Source organism: Lonchura striata, chromosome 1A (genome assembly GCF_050655825.1).
Source record: "Lonchura striata isolate lonStrDom1 chromosome 1A, ASM5065582v1, whole genome shotgun sequence".
Taxonomy (NCBI): Eukaryota; Metazoa; Chordata; class Aves; order Passeriformes; family Estrildidae; genus Lonchura; species Lonchura striata.
Window position 1 is genome coordinate 23610091 of NC_140741.1, and position 19103 is coordinate 23629193.

The window sequence follows — 19103 nt, forward strand, 5'->3', positions numbered from 1 at the left end:
TGTGATAATTATTTCTAAACTATTATTAATGGCAAGACACTCAGACCAAAAAGTGTGCAACAGTTATGACAGAATTTGAAAGACGGAAGCATCTAACAGAATATTATCTTAATAATTCATAATTGTTTACTGAAATCAGCTAAGGCTCATGGCTTATCTGTAGGTCAAAAAGTAAAGTACATTTGTCATACAGCTGAAAAGAGTTAAAACCAGACTGGAAAATGATAAATATGCAACTGTTTAAGGAAAAGTTTTTAAGGGAATTAAGGCTAGGGAATCCAGCCAGATTCCCAGCTGCTGTGCACGAACATAGCAATGCTTACATTAGACCTGTGCTGATTTACCTCATCTCAGAATCTGCTTCTGCATTCAAAGAGAACTTCAGCCACCTAAAATTTTGCAGTTCTCCTTTGGCCACGTGTCTCAGAATGATGGAAAATCAGACTGAAGTGTATTTAAGGGAGCAGCCAGAAATGGTGAGAAAAATATTTCCTGCATGTTTCCAGCCATTTGTATGCATGCAAACTCCAATGCTATTTTAAGTAATACATATATCATGTAAGTATTCCCTCAGCAATCCATGTTGTAACAGGATTGTCTGAGATCTGGCTTATACACAGGAAAATTCATTATTAATTATAAGCACTGAGAGCTGCATTATTCAAATGAGTGAAGTACACTGAAGTACATATGGGCCGAACAAGGGATGGCCTCCAAAGACAATGGGGAAAGTTGGCAGGTATAACAGAAGTGAAAACTTACAGAAATTTGGCTAGCCCTTATCAGATCTTTCACATATTAAGCTGCATTTCTTCTGGTTTTTATTATATAAAAATTCCATAAGAGCACTCTAGCGAGAAATGGATGACCTCAGCATGGAAAAGAAGGTTTTATGAGCAAATGTCTCTGATGCTGAATAGGTGACAAGATAAGAACTACTTTGTGCTTCCTCCTCTGTCCACCAGCTCCCTCCACTAAGGGCTGCTGATAACAGAATGGCAGCAGCTGGAAAAGAATGTAAAGGAAGTGAGTGAGTGACAACCCTCTGCACCCCTTGTTTATACCTGGTTATGTTTAGCCATGCCTAATTCCCAAAGGTTTTCTTGGTTATACTGTGGGAATAAAGAATCTGACCAGCCTCAGGTCTGTAGTCATCATATGTGAAAGCAGTGATTAGAGAAGGGATGAGAGGGTGAAACACAAGAACAGTTAGCCAAGGCCAAATCCTAGTTCAGTTTAAAGGCCTTGGCACAACAGCCTTTTCTTGAGAAGGCAGGAGCAGATTGATTCCTTTTGCAGAAGGAATACGCAAAATAGAGCAAGATGCACTGATATAACACTGCAATGCATTCCCATTTCTGCAAACCTTTGCACTTCCTGAAAGAGAGTTTGTGTCTACACCTTCCTGTGAAATACATCTTGATGAACTTTTCCATGAAAGCATCCTTTTAAAGCTTTCTAGATATGAGGTTGCACAATTTAATAACAAACTGCATGGAGTAAAAGGACCTCATTTATTTGGAAAAATCCTACTACCTGATGTCTTTGCTGGCTGCTCCCTGACTTTTGATTAGAATGAGCAATCATTCCTTTTTTACCTCTCCATGTCTTTTGTGGCTCAACACACAGCTAGTGTATGTCCTTCCCAATGACCTCTTTTCCAGTCTGAAGACTACATAATTTGTATCCAGTCATGTGAAAACTTTCCTATACCTTTGATCATCTTTCTTAGCCTTTTCTGAACTTAGCTAGTTCATGTTCCAGCTGAGATGCAGAGAGTATTTAAGATCACAGAATCACAGATTATTCTGAGTTAGAAGGGACCCACAGGGACCATCGAGTCCAGCTCTTGAATGAATGGATCCTTCCATGGTGAGTAATAACAATCCTTTTCTGAGTAACAACAATGAACTTTAACACTGCTTACATATAGTCAGGGGGGTTCCCCCTTGTGTGCATTATGTAATGTTTCTTAACTTTGAATTTGACCTCTCATTTTCTACTCTCACATTATCACATCTGCTCATTTTCACAGAAAGTGTATTCCTTATTACAAATTTAAATCAGTGCCATTGATCTACAGTTTCCTGGCTTTCTCTTTCAGCCTATTTAAAACTGGTATTGCTTTTGCTATTTCCCAGTCACCTGCATCAACATAATCTTAAGAAACAGAAACACTGCAGGTCATCTCAAATCTGCAACTTCAAATTTGCTGAAGTCCTGTCATCCTGGTAAAGAGTTTCTTATACCTTCATCAGTTCATGAAAATGTCTTCTGCTCACAGTTCAGCTCAAGAGACTTTGACTTATTCTACAGAAAGAAGGACTGAAGGATAGTCATCTTAAGCTCCTCCATCCTGAATACCAATATACATTTCCTACTGTGGTATTGTCTTTGATAAATACCTTTGTTAAATCCCACACCTCTATCACTTACATACCTCCCACCTTTAACGTATTTGGAGGAATTGTTATTATATTTTGTGCCTTAAAAAGTTGGTTCTTTATTTCTTTTCTGGACTGTCTCACTCTCATTTTCCACTGAGTTTATGTTATTTTACTTCACACACTTGGACACAACTGACACTTTTCGAAGTCTTTACCTTTCTAATAGTCTCCTTAACACCTCTCTTTAAGTATTTCAGCTTAGTACTTTTTCCAGGAAGGATTAAAATTAACAAAACAAAACTATGTATGCTTTTGCTTTGAATCCACAACACTGTAAATTCACATAATCACCATGTTGCCTGTAAGATTCTTGTAAAATTGTTTCTCCATATTTAAATAATTTCTTACTGAATTTAGACACTGTGATATTGTAATTTTTGTTGTCACTAGAGTGCCAGATTTGAGTCTATTGTGGCCATTATTGCAGTGTAGTTCTTTTGGGGTGATGATTTGAACTGACCTTGTGAGAAAAAGTTTTATTCTTGTGGGCTCTCTTCTCTCTTCTCCCTTTCACTGTGTGAAATCTTAGGGTCTATATCAGACCCTCCTGTGATAGTTATCTAGTGTTTGTGGGAATGAGCCACAAGGGCAGTGTCCTGCTTATGGAAACTCCAGATTGTTGATTTGCGCATGTGAGTAAAATATATGAATGTACAGCTCACACCACTGATCCTCCCAGAGTAACAGCTGAGCTCACACTGGAAATAATGATGAATCCTAGCTATGAAGTGCAGTTCATGTACCAAATAGTCAGCTGCTCCAGAGAAGTTCCTTCAGAGCATTTGCAGGTCAAGAGAACTGCAGCATTTACAAGAGTAAAGGGGGCAGAGCAGCACCCTAATGGGACAGACACGTGGTTTTATGTACAGAACTCACCAGTTGATTGCAGAAGCTCCTCGGTGGCGTGGTAGGATGGATGGATGGTAAATAATAGAGCCATGTTTTGGGCAGTCAATAATATCCATGGGGATAAACTGTGTACAGAATGGAAGGACATTTAACTCTGCTCCAACTGATTTGTAGGCTGCAACTACTTCCTGGATAGGCTTGCCTTTAGCTCTCCATCTGGGGAACTTAAAAACAGGAGTGCCGTCCTTCTCCGCTGCCAGCGCTGAGGGGCAAGAACAGTATCGGTTTTTTTCATTTTGTGTTAAAAATTCAGCTGAAATCAGAGATACATTGCAAGACAACTGAAGCAGATCATCAAGTATGTGACCACAGAGTGCCCTTCTGTATGCTGCTTAAAAACATTTGTGCTTGGATATATTTTATTAAACTGTCTTTGATTCTCATTTCTACAGCTTATGTCAATCCCAACCTTTAGTTTGCTCTTACGACTTGGCTAATAAGTACCAATGAAAGCAGAAAAGACAGATATTTATACTTTACTTTCTCTTTTTTGTCTGTATAATTGGATCTTGAGTTTGACCTGAAGTATCTTTAGCTTGTTGATTTAAGTCTTAAGTAAATACTTCTTTAAATATCATTCCATGCAAGTTAGTGTACTGAAGTTACTTTTAGAGAACAAAGACCGTAGCTGTCTGAGGGCACGGAAAACTTCAGGAAACACTTGAGACTCAAGCTTTTGAGTCAGCTGGAAGTAAAAGGAAGTGAAAATATCTAGTAATGTAATTTCGGGTTTTTCCCCCAGTCAGGAGAGATTGGACTAAATTAATCCTGTGGTTTTAGTTAAAAATAAATACATGATTGAAAGACGGGGAAGATTTACTTAGTTACATTTGTCAAACAAGTTATGCTACATTGTATATAAAATTGTTATATAATGCAATCCAACCAGACATGGATAGTAAATTTTACGATTTCTAAGCTTATAGTTGCCTTCTCTAGTTGTTCCAAAGTGTGATTAAATCTGTTAATGAGGTAGAATTGAGAATTACATGCTAGCCTGTGAACACCACAGCACCAGTAAGCAAAATTTATGTTTGATTCTTCCCTCACCAGAGTTCTGTAAAAACATATCAGGACCAGACAAAAACAAAAAACAAACAAAACAAAATCCCAAAAAAAAACCCAAACAAAAACACGACAGAATTGAAACAGCTCATGGAATGTAGTTTTGATTTCAGATTATCCATAAAGGTACATTCCATTGTGGCATTTCTATTTGCTAAACATATTAATTCACTGTCTTTGCGTCACTGAAACAAAAAACAAAGAAAATTGCCAATTCAGATGGTTCCAAATTAGCTTCTTTGCTATGCTGGGTTCTGAGTACAATGAGTATAATTCTGAATAAGCAAAACTTCTTTCTTCAGTAAGCCCAGAAAATCCTTATGCACCTCGACAATGGAAAAAGGGAGATTAAAGACTTCTTCAACCTTTTCAATGTGTTTTCCATAGTCCAGGTGGAAGAGAAATAGGATCTGCATGTACACCGCCACATACGAGTTTGTCCAAAAGGGCATAAAGCCAGGGACAAACAATCTTGGCTCCACGCCTTGCGTGTCCCAGCCAGCACATGGAAGCAGGTGACAGACATTTGGACTTGAATACAGGCTCAGCAGCTTTTTTCTGTAAGATACAGATCTAGTTCAGAATAATTACCTCTACGGTGTACATTCAAATAAGATATCCAGATTAATTTTGGTTTTGCAATATCTTAATGTACAGCCCTGCATGCTTACAAACTACTTTAAAAGTTGCTTTTTAAAAGTACTGATATATGGACAAGGTTTAACTGGTTCTGGGACTGGTGTTTGTTAAATAGGTCTTCTACTGGATTTAGTGGATCAAAGGCAATATATGCAATTCATCCCCATATAGATATAACCTTCTCATGAAAAGGAAAATTTGTTATGTACACCTGTAATTTTTACATTTGGATTCAGGTTACACTTACCCAAAGGATCAGCTTGTCCATTCTTGTCAGGCACGGTGAATACACCCACAACTTTATGCCCCTCTTTTCTCAGCTTTTTATAAACTTCTTGTCCAAAAATACTTTGACCTATAAGGGCTAGCTTTAGCTTATGTTGATAAGCCTGGTAAAAAGAATTAAAACAAAACATGTTCTAGGATGTAAAGGAAATATGTTGTTGCTTACATTTCTGTCTTGGTATTTCTTTGTCAATTTTCAGTTTGATATAAAATGAAATAGTCTTTTCTAACCTAATCATCTTTGAAGGAATAATAATAAATTTTTTAGATTAATGCCAGGTAGCATAGAATTCAGGGAGAGTATGCTTCACATGAAAGTATCATCTAATACTGTCAGGGATGTTTATATGGCTTTTTTAGAATTTTTTAGAATTTTTTAGAATTTTTAGAACAGACCACCCACTGCTTCTTATGACAGGCTCCATAACCTTATCCACAGTCAGAAATGAAAATTCATTTTTTGAAACATATATAAACCACTTTTTCTAGGCATAACTTATGTGTTTGGAACATGCCCTCTAAATCCCTGTAATTAAACAGAGGTATATTATTGGTGATCAACATGTATAGGCCAAAAAGACAAACTTGCACTGTTCCTGCCAAGTTAAAGGTGATGATCATCCATTTGATCTTCCTACAAGCAAATAAAGGTGCTAAAGGTGAGGTTCCCTTGCTGGACTTGGATCCTAGCATACTGGACATGTGATTTAAGCTTCTTCAGGCAGAGCAGGTGCAAGTAACCACCTCCACTTTTTTTTTTTTTAATTTAAGATAGAATCACAACACTACAATGATATCAGACGAATAGATATTGCTATGTTTTTCAAGTGATTTCTTTCTGAGGAAACTACTTTTTCCTTCAGAGTCTTTTTAGATTTATGTGGCAGTTGTGCTCCCCTCCCACCCTACCTCCAGTCCCTCACCTTCAACACCTCCTTTATCCCAGAACTGGTGCTCCTGTAGCTGCAAGAACTGCATTAGGGTACTGAAGTGAGCAGGCACTGACATGAAAAATGTGGCTTATGTATAACTGGATCTATTCACTGGTCTAATTTATAGCACAGCCATGAGTCCTAACACAGGGCCAGCAGGGGAGCAGGAATGAACATGGAAACATGGCAGAAGGGTGGAACTGCCTCTATATGCACTGTCTTTGCATTTTTAGTCAGCTTTTGGAAAATGAAAACTGGAAACCTTTGAAAAACAAATGGACTATCAGACGTCGTTAAAAAGGAAAAGTCCACACAGAATAAACAGAAAACTTACCTTCCTCAAAGCTGAATCTGGCACAAATTATTCCTAGACTCAAACCATACAGATCCCTCCTCTTAGAAGGCCTGAATGAAAGGTAGGAATTAAATACACACACTCCTTGCCTTTGTTCTTAACTTCATTTTTCACAACTGGACTTTGACTTCCATTTTTTCCTTATGACCCATTAGAGGAATCAAAACACTCTATGAATGTCATAACTACTGACATTTATTTTGCTTGTAGGTTGGCACTTGTATGTTTATCTCCTCCCTCTCCCTCCCTTTCTTAGGGTGCTGGGACATGAGGATACTTTGACTGGGTTATTGATTGATTACAAATGGTTTGCACTCATATGACAAAGAGAAAGCTCCTGAAAAACAGGTTACCCAAAACCACAATCCATTGCAATTCATTTCACAGCTGACATATTATGGATGTATTTTACTGGTTTCAGGTTGCATTTTTGTTGTGCAGCTGGCTTTAGAAAAGGGAGTTATTAATTGGTAGGTTCCATTACAGCAATATTGAAGTGTGTTTATTTTTTTTAATATAAAACAATAGGAAATAATTATTTGTACCAGAGACAATATTTTCCCTGAGAATGAAACTGCACAGTAAAACTATCCTCTATTGCAGCATTACTCAGCACTAGTGCCACTGCAGTAGAAACAGGCAGAAAGATGCAAAGGTGGACATAACTCAAGCCCTTGGAAAATCATACTGTTATAATTGGCTGGTAAAAAATGTCTGTGAGACTGATGATGATAATATTACTAACCAACACTGCATTGTTGACTATACCTCAAATAGTCCACTATTTTGTTCTTAACAAAGACAAGACCTTGTTCTGAATTACAACTTAGCCTTGCAATCCTTACCTAGCAAGGCCAAACTGATGCAGGTAGTGGTCATTATCAAGGCTTTATGACAAATGTCTTTTACAGCAGAAATGTTGCTGCACTACAAAAAACAATTATTGGATTTTTACCACGTATTTTAACTATAGCAGGCAAATTGGACAAAGATTGACCTGCTGGATCACTGAACATGTTTAGCATGGTATGAAATCCTCTGATTTCTGTACTGTGCTAACTAGTGCCCAACTAGTATATTGAATAAATATTAAAAATAGTCCAGATGAGAATTACTTATTCTACTTCTACCCTTTTGTTAACATTTCTCACTAAGAACACAAGACTGGAAGGGATCTTCTTAGCTAATGAATCTTCTCCTCTGCCATCACAAAAAATCATGTCATATGATTGCTTTTATAAATCTACTTGAACTCCTTTTCAAAGAACTCTTAAAGTATTCACTTCTGTACTCTGCTGCTTTTCTGATACTTGGACAATCTTCATGTAATTTTGAGTCCAAATTTATCACCACTTAAAGAGTTACTTTTTCACAAAGTGTTAATAACATATGCACCCTCTATTCCTACACTTTCAGTTCATGTTGCCCTGTGATTAAATCTGATTCTCATACTACATGGAATGGCATAGCAGTTCCAGTACCAAATCACGAGTTGCTGTAAATCAACATACTTTCAGTAAAGCCACACATTTAATTTGTGCTAGCTGTGGAACTGGATCAATAAATGGTGAGAAACAAAGAGAGAACATAGTCCCCAAATTAATAACAAATTAAAAAACCCCACCAAATCCAAGCTGAAACTGCCAAGACTGAGAAGACTGCAGAGGGGGAAATTCTGTAGTGCATAAAAACATTACTCAGGCAGTAAATCAGCTTTGCTGCCTCACACTTCCAGAAAGGAACTCAAATGGGAACTGGTTTCAATTGCAAGATGGATCTGGTAACTGTAACCAGTGATTCTTGAGTTCTCTCTCCACTGAATGGTACACAGAAGTCAGCCACAAACAGGATTTCTACTGAGTTAAAAAAAAAAAAATCTGTGTGGAACTGCTTGCATGCTCAGACAACAAGTTCAGTCTTTTGGTTTTGGTCTTATTTGAAAAATTAAGGTGGAACAACTGCATGAGATACTATAGCCATTCATAACTTTTTTTTGGAAACTCTCCTTAAGCATTTTTACCAAAAATAAATCAGACCTGTGGAAGTAGGAAATTCTGTGGAAGAATTGAATGTGGATATGATTAAAATGGAAAGTTCGAAAAGATGACAGATAAGAAAAAGAGTTTGGTGTTTTCTGTCTTACAGAAATGGCACATTTTGGCCAGTGTGCCATTGCTAGCATTCATCATGAAATTTTAGAAAGTCTTTTAAAGAACACCCAAACAATCTTGGTTTTGAATAGTGTGTTAGAATTAAACTTTTTTTTTTTTTTGACAGTGATGTTAACAGATTACATTAGATTCCTTTTGCAGTTCCTGGCTGACTATGACTGTGCAGCGTGCACGAACCGTGCATGTGAAGGTTAATGGTCATGTAGCATCACAGTGGATTTTTGCTGCACTTTTGTAAGATTACCCAATTCCTAGTTATAGCACACAATGCAGTTCAGGTGGCTTAGGGAGATCTGCCCCTTCTTTTATGACTAATCATAGAATAATGTAGTTATTATCACAGTGCTGCCAAAATGCAAGATTTTAGGAAATTAATTTTAACTCTCCTGTAATTCTGTTGTATTCACTGTCTGAACTTTTAATTTATTCTTTAACTTTCTATTTTGTTTATAACATAACACAGATTAACAGTGATTATGTTTCCTTGACTCAAGTACTCATTATTTGAATGAAGACAATAAGATAAAGGTAGAAGCATAAAATCCAATAAATGTTTGTACAAGCACCCTTATCTTTAATGCTCAGTGCATCTCAAAGTTCACCTGTGTTTCACCACCTCAATACAAGAGCACAGATTTAAGTTTAACTTCTGTATTTAAAAATTCTGTCCATATGATCTCTTGATACCATACTGGTATTTATTTTAAAATAGCTCATTAAAAGCTGTACAGTATTTTAATGTTTGATTCAATTCCTGTTCTCTTTTTCCTCCAAAACACTTAAACAGAAATAAAACTAACGAATAGAATTAAGTACTGCATAGATGACAGCCTGACAAATGCTGGTAAATATCTTGTCAAGTTCTAGTTTCTAGAAATGGGAGATTAGTCCAACATCTATATTTTCTTCTCTAAGAAGAGTCCAAACTTACAAAATCTCTCCACAGGAGAATATTTTTTATCTGGATAAAAATAATTTGCTGTTACTGCCTCTTTTGTGTGTGCATCTAAACTTCAATTGGTTATCACTTCTAATTAAATTTCCTGCAAATTAAGATTTAGTAACTGCTACTCTGGGTACAAATCTTATTATCAAAAAGATTATAATATTTTATTTTGTTTGCATAAGAAATGAGTAAGGCTAAAATATTTTAATGTTTCATCTTTTTAAAATTGTCATAGAAAGATGCTTCTTTTGAAAAGCAGTACTGTAACTTTATTTCTACTGAGATCCCCCTACATGTGCCGAATTCCAGCGCCTGCAAATAGAAGTCTATAGTAGAGCCCCGCCCCCATCTACATACACATCCAGGGCAATGTGTTCCCACCATTCATTCATTCTCTTTTTTGGCACTGCTGGTTGCATTTCCAAAAGGCTTGTGTTAAATCTCCTTATTCTAACGCCTTCCATGCAGATACCTTCCAAGGATTGCTGTCCTCACACGAAACTGAGCAGCCAAGCACGAAACAATGAACATTCTCTAGGGAAGAAAAAAATCCCCCAAGCCTCATACAACTTGCCAGACCTACACATCTGGACAATTTGGACTGGACAAGGCTTTCAGGGAAAGGTTTCTTACAGGAGTTCTGCAGTCTATATATGTAACCGGACATAAAGAAAATGGCTTGAAACAAATGCTCAGAGCTATAAAAGGCTAAACCATGGGGTGCAGAGGAATTTAGGCCATCAACTTCAACCCTGAGCAACCCATCATGCCAGAGCTATGAACTGGCGATGAGAAGGTCACAAAAGAAACAGGCCAGAGCGGGGGGCTACACTTAGGCACTGGGAACGAGCATGGTCCCTTCTAATTGAGAAGACAGCCTTCAGCTTCTCGCAGGGCAAACCCAGCCTGAGGGAGGCAGAGAACGGCTGCATCACATTGTTCTTGACACACGATTATGGGGCACTATCACGGCATCGCTGGTGCCCGTTCCCCGCAGCTTCCAGGCACATCCCTGCAAGATGCAGCACCCAGATGATGGCTGCGATCCCGCTCGCCGAACAGTCGGGCAGCTCTGTGCCCACACCGAGCCCTTTCCCGATTCTGCCGTGCCTGCACGGCTTTGCTAAATCCTCGGCAGAGACGATAGGCATCACATCCAGGAAAATACCCTCTCCAGCCATCCCCCTCCCTGCGGTTGCCCCGCGACCGGCTCGCTCCCGGGCTCGGCACGGCACAGCACGGGGGACCCGGGTGTGAAGCCGCCCGCCCCGCGCTACTCACCGCAGCCGTGGTGCAGATGGTCCGCAGCAGCCGGGGTGCTGTCCGCAGCATCTTGCGGCCGCCCGGCCAACACCGAGCCGGCTCCGCGGCCGCGGCGGAGCGCCTCGTCTGATGCAACCCGCGCCGATGCCGCTGGCGCCGGGCCAGCGCCTGCATCCGCGGCGGCGCAACCCCGCCCGGGCCCGCGGCCACCGGGGGGAGCGGGGCCGCCCGCACCTGCCGCGCCCGCCGCCCCCTCGGCGCCGGGGAGCGGCGGGGGTCGCGGGGCCGAGCGGCCTCGGCGGGGACGGGAGGCAGGGGCGGGGCGGGGAGCCCGGCGAGCGCCGCCGCTCCCCGAGCCCGGCGCGGCGGCCGAGCCCTCCCGCCGCGGCCGCGGGGCCCCAGGGCAGGACCGGCGGGGCGGCGTGGGGGCTCCGGCACGCCGGCACGGAGTCACAGAATCACAGGATCGCTGTGGCTGGAAGGGTCCTCTGGAGATCATCCAGTCCAGCCCCCTGCCAAGGCAGGGTCGCCTAGAGCGGGTCGCACAGGAACGCGTCCAGGTGAGTGTTGAATGTCTCCATGGAGAGAATGCTCCATAGGGCAGCCTGTTCGAGTGCTCTGCCACCCTCAATGTACAGAAGTTCTTCCTCGTGTTGAGGTGAAACTTCTTGCTGAGCGCCACTGAAGAGCCCGGCACCACCCTATAAGCACCCGTCTTTGAGGTCTTTGAAGGCGTTAATGAGATCCCCACTCAGCCTTCTCTAGACTGAAACACAGCCAGCTCCCACCGCTCTTGCTGCAGACCCCTCATCATCTTTGTGGTTCTCCACTGCACCCTGTCCAGTCACTCCTTGTCTTTTGAGTAGTCACGGCCACCGAGGCCACCCAGGTGGCATTTTGCAGTCTGAAATGTGTGCAGTGTCCCCAGAAGTGCTCCAGCCATTTCCAGCTTGAGGGGACAGAACCTCTCACCTTCACCTTTGCCCTCTCTACCGAGGATGTTGGTAAGTCATTCCCTTGGCAGTCAAAGTTCATGTGGATTATTAGCATTAATTTTTTAGTTTATTTCATGCCAGTAATGGGGCTAAAAAACATTAATGACTTACTGGAAATCCATATCACCACATTTGCCAAATATTATTAAAGCAGCTCACTCTACTTAGCCATTTCTTTAAAATCTTGTTCTTGAGTTCTGTTAAAAAAAGTGTTCCAATTTCAATATTATTTGGAAGCTACAACAAAATTTTCTTGTCAGAGGTATGGAGATCTTGAAAAGACAAATTCCAGGTGCTAAAAAGACCAGAAAGCAAGTGAAAATGACCCCAAAAAGGAAAGGAATAGCAAAAGCAAGAGTAGACAGCATGACAGTAATAATTTGCATCATTGCAAATTAGGTCAGGTTTAAACCCCAGCAACACAAAGAATATGGGTGTGTAATAAACTGAAATACATGTTCCTGTCAGGAGAACAAGGAAGACAAAAATAGAAAAAAAAAATTCCTATAGTCAAGTTGTGAACTATGTCAGGAGAGGTCAGAGGCAATGATTAAGCAAAAGTTATGACCGGCAATCACCTTGCTACAGTTGAAAATAGAGTAGACATGAAAATATACTTATCTCATATCTATCATATAATATCTATTTTTTATGTTTTCCTGCAAAAGAACTTGAACAGTGACTACCAAGGTTTTATTCCCAGCCCCCCCAACATTTTCCTCAGGGTATTTCAAATGCTGAGAAATACCTTAAGGACAAGGACTGCTGCAGTCCTGCTGTTCCATCCCTGTTCAGAGGGCACAGGAAGGAGAGGTGCTGCAAGAGGTAAATTGTGCCAGTCCCCAGGGAAGTTGGGTTGGCTCAACACAATCCCCCCACAGAGTAAAGTTACACAAGGCCTTGCATTATAACTCTCATACCATTATTCATTCCCTGATTTAGTCCTGTGTAGTAAAATTATATCCTGTCCTTTATTCAAGCCTCTTGGTGGTCCCATAACGTTGCACTGAGTGGAACAACAGAAATTAAACCAAAAACTTTTAAATTAAAATAAACCACTGCACTTCTGTTTTGTAAAGGAAGTTCCACAAAGAAAAATCACTAGTCAGTTCCTATAATCCCCTTTCTGTGGGGTGAAAAAGCTATAGGAGTACTTTTTTGCTTCAGTGAAAATTCTTCTCTTGATGGTGTCATGTGGAGTGTGTAGTGATTTATTATATCATAGAATAATCAGCCAAGGGAGTCAGTGACTTTCTTTGCTCTTAAGTATTAAAAATTAAACAAGTAAAATTTATCAAAAAGTTCTATTAACAAAGTGGCACAATATGTTTATACAAGAAGTTCCTCCTCTGGTATCTGTGGTACCATAGGTTAAAAAGAATGGTGTACAGTAATTCCAGATTTCATTAAGAAAGCAAAAAGATTTTGCTTTGTGGCTTATTTTTAATATATTTTTTTTGCAGCTTCATATCTTCCAATTATCTCATAGAAAATCAACAAAATTTCATTGCTACATTTCTTTAAAATATTCCTTCTTTAAATTGTACAATAAAACAATTAAAACTCATCTTTTTTTGGACTAAAATCATCATTTAACTACTGCAGTAGTTCTGAAATGCCTGTTAATATCCTGTTTTCCTTTTTGAATTGGCAGTTTCTTTCAGAAAGATTAACTGCCCAGTTTGATAAGTCATGTTTTGGCAATACAAGGATTTTACAGACTCATGTGCAACTCATTTACAGCTGAGCAAACCCATGATCTGCTCAAACAAGAAATATTGACAGTCTCCACTAAAGGAATGATAACATTACCTCTGACAGTAGGAGAAATGAACGTGTGGGTAGTATTCCCATGACTTGGTGGAGGCTGCACAAATTCCATACAATAAATAGGGTGCAATCAACTTCTACTATAACAGCTGGCATCAAAATGGTACTATAATGCAAGGTTTGGAAAGGGAATAAAGCATTGTTGAAGTTCACGGAACTTCAAATCTTGGTTCATGATCCAAAATCCTCTCCAACTAGAACAGTGCACTTGGCATTTAACCAGTGACACACAGGCTTACGGCAAAATGCCTGGTTTTCTTTGGTTAGCAATTTGTAATAACCTGTGGCTCTATTCCCATAGACAGTACAACAACATTAAAACAATGCAGGTGTAGAACACCAAAATTTACTTAGTTGGCACACCTTCATCTCCAAACACACAATTCTTAACCTAGTGAGAAAATAATAGACTTACATTTACTTCACAGACTACTACGTGCTAGGTAATGAAAGGGAAAAATCACAAGAGGAGGTGTCTGTTGTCAGCATAGAAGAGCTATATAAAGAAGAGCTGGGAAGGAAGATGTGGGATTTAATATGGATTTCATAGCAATAAGAGGGGCAGGGACATGATGGCCATGAAGGTGTGCTAAAACACAGACAAAGATGGTATCTTCATACCATAAGCTTCACATTATCATTCAGAGTTAGGAATTCATACAAATGGTTTTTCATAACCACTTAACAAATTGCCTATGTAGAATTTTAAGTGCAAATAGTTACAATCATGATTTTTGGGTATCCAGAAAATTATTAGGCTGACCTCTTTGAGATAGGTTTTGTATGACCTAGTAAACTCCAACATCAGTGTTAAATATTGTAACACAGTTCATTCCTCTGGGTTTTATGTTATTGGAAAAAGTGACACAAAGTATTGCCCATTAATTTTTGTACCCCAGTCAGAGAAGTACCTTGCAAATTATTAATTTCTTCGTCATTTGGGGAAAAATATCCTAGCACCAGTGCTTACTTTGTTTGGAGCACACTTTATACATTAAGCTTCATTTTCTGATTTATTTTTTTTTTCCTTTCAGTTCTGATCCCTTATCATAAAGCCAAAGTTTAGCTTTGGGAAAAAAACCTGCAATTACCCATAGTAAGCTTTTCAGGACGGGCTTTTTCCTTTGTGTCACCAAATTTTCAGGAGGTGTATGTCAGCAAATGGCAAAAACTGATAGGGGGATATGTTCACCAAAGCTATTCAGGAGTTAAACATGCTTGTACAATAGCAAAAATGTGCAAAATGTATTTGCATGTACAGAAATGTACAGAACAAATATAAGACCTAATGTAGCTGAATATATTAAATCCTTGTTGATTTTTGTGAAGCAGAAGCTACTCAGTGTCTTTGAAGACATCATCAAGACTTGGCAAGATCATTAGGAAAGACTGTTCTGCAGAGTATGCACATACTGAAGTGCTTGGGAATATGCTTGGAATCTACCAGGATTTGCTTTCTTTTGAAAATCATGCCCTGGGACTCAGTAATCAACTAAATTACCTCTGCATAGGCTTTTTGTTGTTGGAAATCAGCCCTGATGGGGCTTTTCATGATGATTAAAGATTTGGTCATAGTTCAGACTCAAATTCCTCAGGAGTGCTTTAGAGTTTACCCAGTTCTAAAGACTGAGTAATTAAAAAAAATAAAGTAAGGTTTTGTATGGTTGTCCACTAAGTTAATTGCATGACAAGTTTCAACTAAAATTTTACACAATAAAAACAATTCATGTTTTTGCTGAAGTAAAATTTTATGGGAAAGTTACTTCATCTGTTATCTTAGAAAATTTATATTTAAAACTTGTATTTTTTTTCTACCAGAAGGTCTCTAATTAGACATTAACCAATTAAAATCTTACACTTGATGTTTGATTTTTCCAGACTAACCAACAGGAGGTATATATTTGATGAGGATAGGGGATTATTTCACCACTTTAACAAGTGGCAAGAACTATCATGTGCAGATGCCTTACTCACATGGATAAATGGAAGTGTCTCAGATTCCATACAATAGAGTACTACATCTGCAAAAGTTGTTGCTATCTTAGTGGAGTGGAGCTCCAAAGAGCAGATGGCAAATCCTTTCTGGGAATTCTGCCACAAAAACTTCAAGCAAGATCTTTATTTTATTTAAAATGTTCAGAGCTAAGCATCAAACATTCCACAGACAAGGAACATAGAGAATAGTTGGGCTTCTGCAGCTACAGCAAGTCAAATTCTTTCTCCTGTACATATATATAATTCTAGTAATTCCTATCTGTCAATCTTGGTGGAGCTTTGCCTGTATACAGAAGAAGCAATATCTGATCTGGGTACTTTTCTGCCTTTGTTGTTGTTGTTGTTGTTGTTTTGTTTTGTTCTGTTTAGTTTTGTTTTGGTTTGTTTTTTTTTTTTAAAGTGTTTTTTGTTTGGATGGATAAAATATCTGATGGATGGTTTCAAATATCAGAAAAATGCTGTTTAAAATATCAGGCAACTATATTGTCCATTGTAGTATGATATTTCCAATTGGGATTATTTCAAAGGAAAAAGGATTTTGAATACCTCATGGAATCAGGCCCCTGTTGATTTGTGAATCCTTAGAAACCTAGCCACTTTATAAATAAAACAGTCATAGCACCATATTAATTCTGCTATATTTTGGACTTTATTCTCTCATTCACTTTTTCTAGTACTCAAGTTTAGCAAGTAATTTCAGCTGGAACATATTTGTGTTCACATTTTACTCAGTTCCTGTGAAAGTCCATTTTGAAATTTCATTTAATGACCATTTTGGCCTGATTAAAAGAAATAATTATTTTATTGATTATATCTGTGTTCAGTAACGGTCAGCTTAGAAACCACTGTCTATCAAACAATGCCTAAAGAATTTTCTTACTACTCTATTTCCTGAAGATTCAAACAGATATTTGAGCAATCTTAGCAATTCCTATGAATTTGTACCACATAAAAGCTTCCTGGTACAATGAAAGCTTTGTCACCCAACTTTCAGAAACTCTGTTTATAAAATGTCAGTAATTTCACATGAGCAAACAGCATATAAAGCCATTCACTGATAAGACAGCCCAGCAAACTTGTCAATCAAATCCAAGCCAGTCTCGCTGCCAGTGAGCTTCAAGACAAAGTTTAAATCAGATTTTCAGAGAAAACAGAAATTCTAGCAGAATTTCCAAATGACCGAGATAATTTCAGTGTGAGCAACAAAACACTGCCACCTAGGGAGCCAAAGGAAAAGCCAATTATCAGACATTTAAAAAAACCAACCATGAATGGCAGCATAAATTTAACTGGTGTTAAATTTAACTTAATGGAGTATAATTGTGATTTTTTTTTTTCAGTTACAGAGCCTCCTGATCCATTAAAAAACAAAAAACCTGTTATATTTCAGTGCATTTTCTTTTGAAGTTATTTTCTTTTTCCATATTTAAAATAAGGGCTACATCACATGCTGTGGGGATCACAGTGCATCCTTGCACAGACCACCCAGCTGGATTTACCTTGCACATCCAGTTTTGATGATGTCACAACCTTGCAATAAGCAACCCTGCAATATTTACTTTACTAATTCAGTTTAGATGTGGGAAGTGAGGGCCCTACTAAGTGCCAGTTCTGCAGGTTCCTCCCTTGTACCATCCTGCAGAATTGAAGGACACCTTTTTCTGGGACGGAGAGCAGAAGGCCTTATAACTACTTTTTTAGCAGTCTGAAAGCCTCTGTTCACGTGCAGCCCTACACAGCTGAAAGAAACAGTGCTGGTTTCAAAGAAAGTCTATAAAGATAACTCCTCTTTTTTTTTTTTTTTTTTTTTTTTTTTTTTTTTGTTTCATTTTTTTTAATTGGAAGACACACATTGACTTTGAATAAATATATAGCAGCTATACTGAGTTAAATTAAAGCTGCACAGACAGAACAAGATTCTTAAAATCTGGCATAGGTTGTCCTTTCGTTCTGTGCCGTACTCATCATCTCCTTAGAGGCACTTGTGTTCACTGCCAGCTGTCAATGTCCTGCAGAATTGAACTTCTGGTTCTGTTAAAACCCAATGTGAACATCTTCAGTTTGCATAAGAGCCAATGAGTGGAGGAGGTGTATTAACATATTTACATCATGATTATTTGACAATATGTTCCAAATCAGTACCCTCCAGTAAAAACTCCCAATGAAACAAACAAACAACTTATTCCAAACATTGTTTATTTCATTTCACACAAAACTGAATTTGATCTCTTCTTTCCCAGGGCAGCCCCTTAGAATACACTTTAAGTAAGAAAAATTCATCGATAAACATGATCATTCAACCAACCAGATCTTTCATCCCTAGAAACTCTAAAGTCAATAGATTCCAAAGGATGGCTTCGTTTTAATCATGAAGCAACCAGAAAGTAGGTGCTATTTACAGAATTGTTGCACTACCAAGTTAGCTCTTATGGATGGTCCTGCACTTAGTGATGCATCTGTCATCAGGGTTGCTATTTTTGTTGCTCTTTCCCCACTGATGCTCCCGGTGATAATGCTTTTGAAAGCCATTTCCTTTTCTGCTGATGCTACAGATTCTGCTGAGCTAATGAAAATACTGTGGTCGCTGCTAATGGCCCTGAACAGTACCTTCTCTCCCTTTCCCAAGTACTTCTATTTTTACTCTGATTTTACACCCCCGAGGGTCCTGGGAAAAAAGAAAATGGGTGGCACGTGGGTTAAGTACCTCACGGCCCCAGTGACCACAAACGACAGGGGGATGATTAGCGGGGTCTCTGCAGCTCTCCGTGTGCTCCAGACCGTCCCGGAGCAGGGACAATTCCTCGCCCCGCTTCCTTCCCCCAGCACCACAAAGGGGAAGCGCCGGGGCGGCTGCGGCTCTGTCACGCCGTAGGCGGCAGAGCTTTCCCTGCAGCCTGGCAGAGCTGGGGGTCGGTGTCACGGGGACTGGGCTGGCGTGCCGAGCCCCGGCCGAAAAGCAGGAAAGCTCCCAAAGCTTTCCTGCCTCACCCGGCTCAAGCTGGAGGAAAGGGGAGAGCGAACTCAACTCCCCTCCCCGCCTCGCCGCGGGCACCCGGGCGGCGCCCCCGGGCACGGCGGGCGGCGGCAGGGAGGGAAGCGGGGAGGGAAAGACGCAGGGAAGCGGGCAGGGAATCACGCAGGGAAGCGGGGAGGGGCGGCGGAGCGGCGCCAGCGCTGTCCCGCCTCCTCCCGCGGAGCCCAGGCTCCCCTCCGCCTCCATTTCCCGGCGTGCGGCGCGGGCGCGGGGCAGGAAGTCCCGTGCGCCTGAGTC

General features: G+C 39.9%; 1 protein-coding gene across 2 annotated transcripts in view; it reads right to left on the reverse strand.

Moving 5' to 3' along the window:
• The window catches only part of ALDH1L2 (aldehyde dehydrogenase 1 family member L2), a 30220-nt gene extending 19011 nt beyond the window's left edge, over positions 1-11209 (reverse strand). Inside the window, exons 1-3 of one of the 2 annotated variants that reach the window (XM_021536155.4) lie at positions 11031-11209; positions 5308-5449; positions 3324-3558 (exon numbers count right to left, since the gene is read on the reverse strand). In XM_021536155.4, the coding sequence (XP_021391830.3) occupies positions 3324-3558; positions 5308-5449; positions 11031-11186 (533 nt within the window). In that variant the 5' untranslated portion in view covers positions 11187-11209. Of the gene's footprint in view, positions 1-3323; positions 3559-5307; positions 5450-6611; positions 10969-11030 lie in introns of those variants that run through there. The other variant, XM_085569606.1, reaches the window with a different exon arrangement.
• Positions 11210-19103: the final 7894 nt, after the last annotated feature.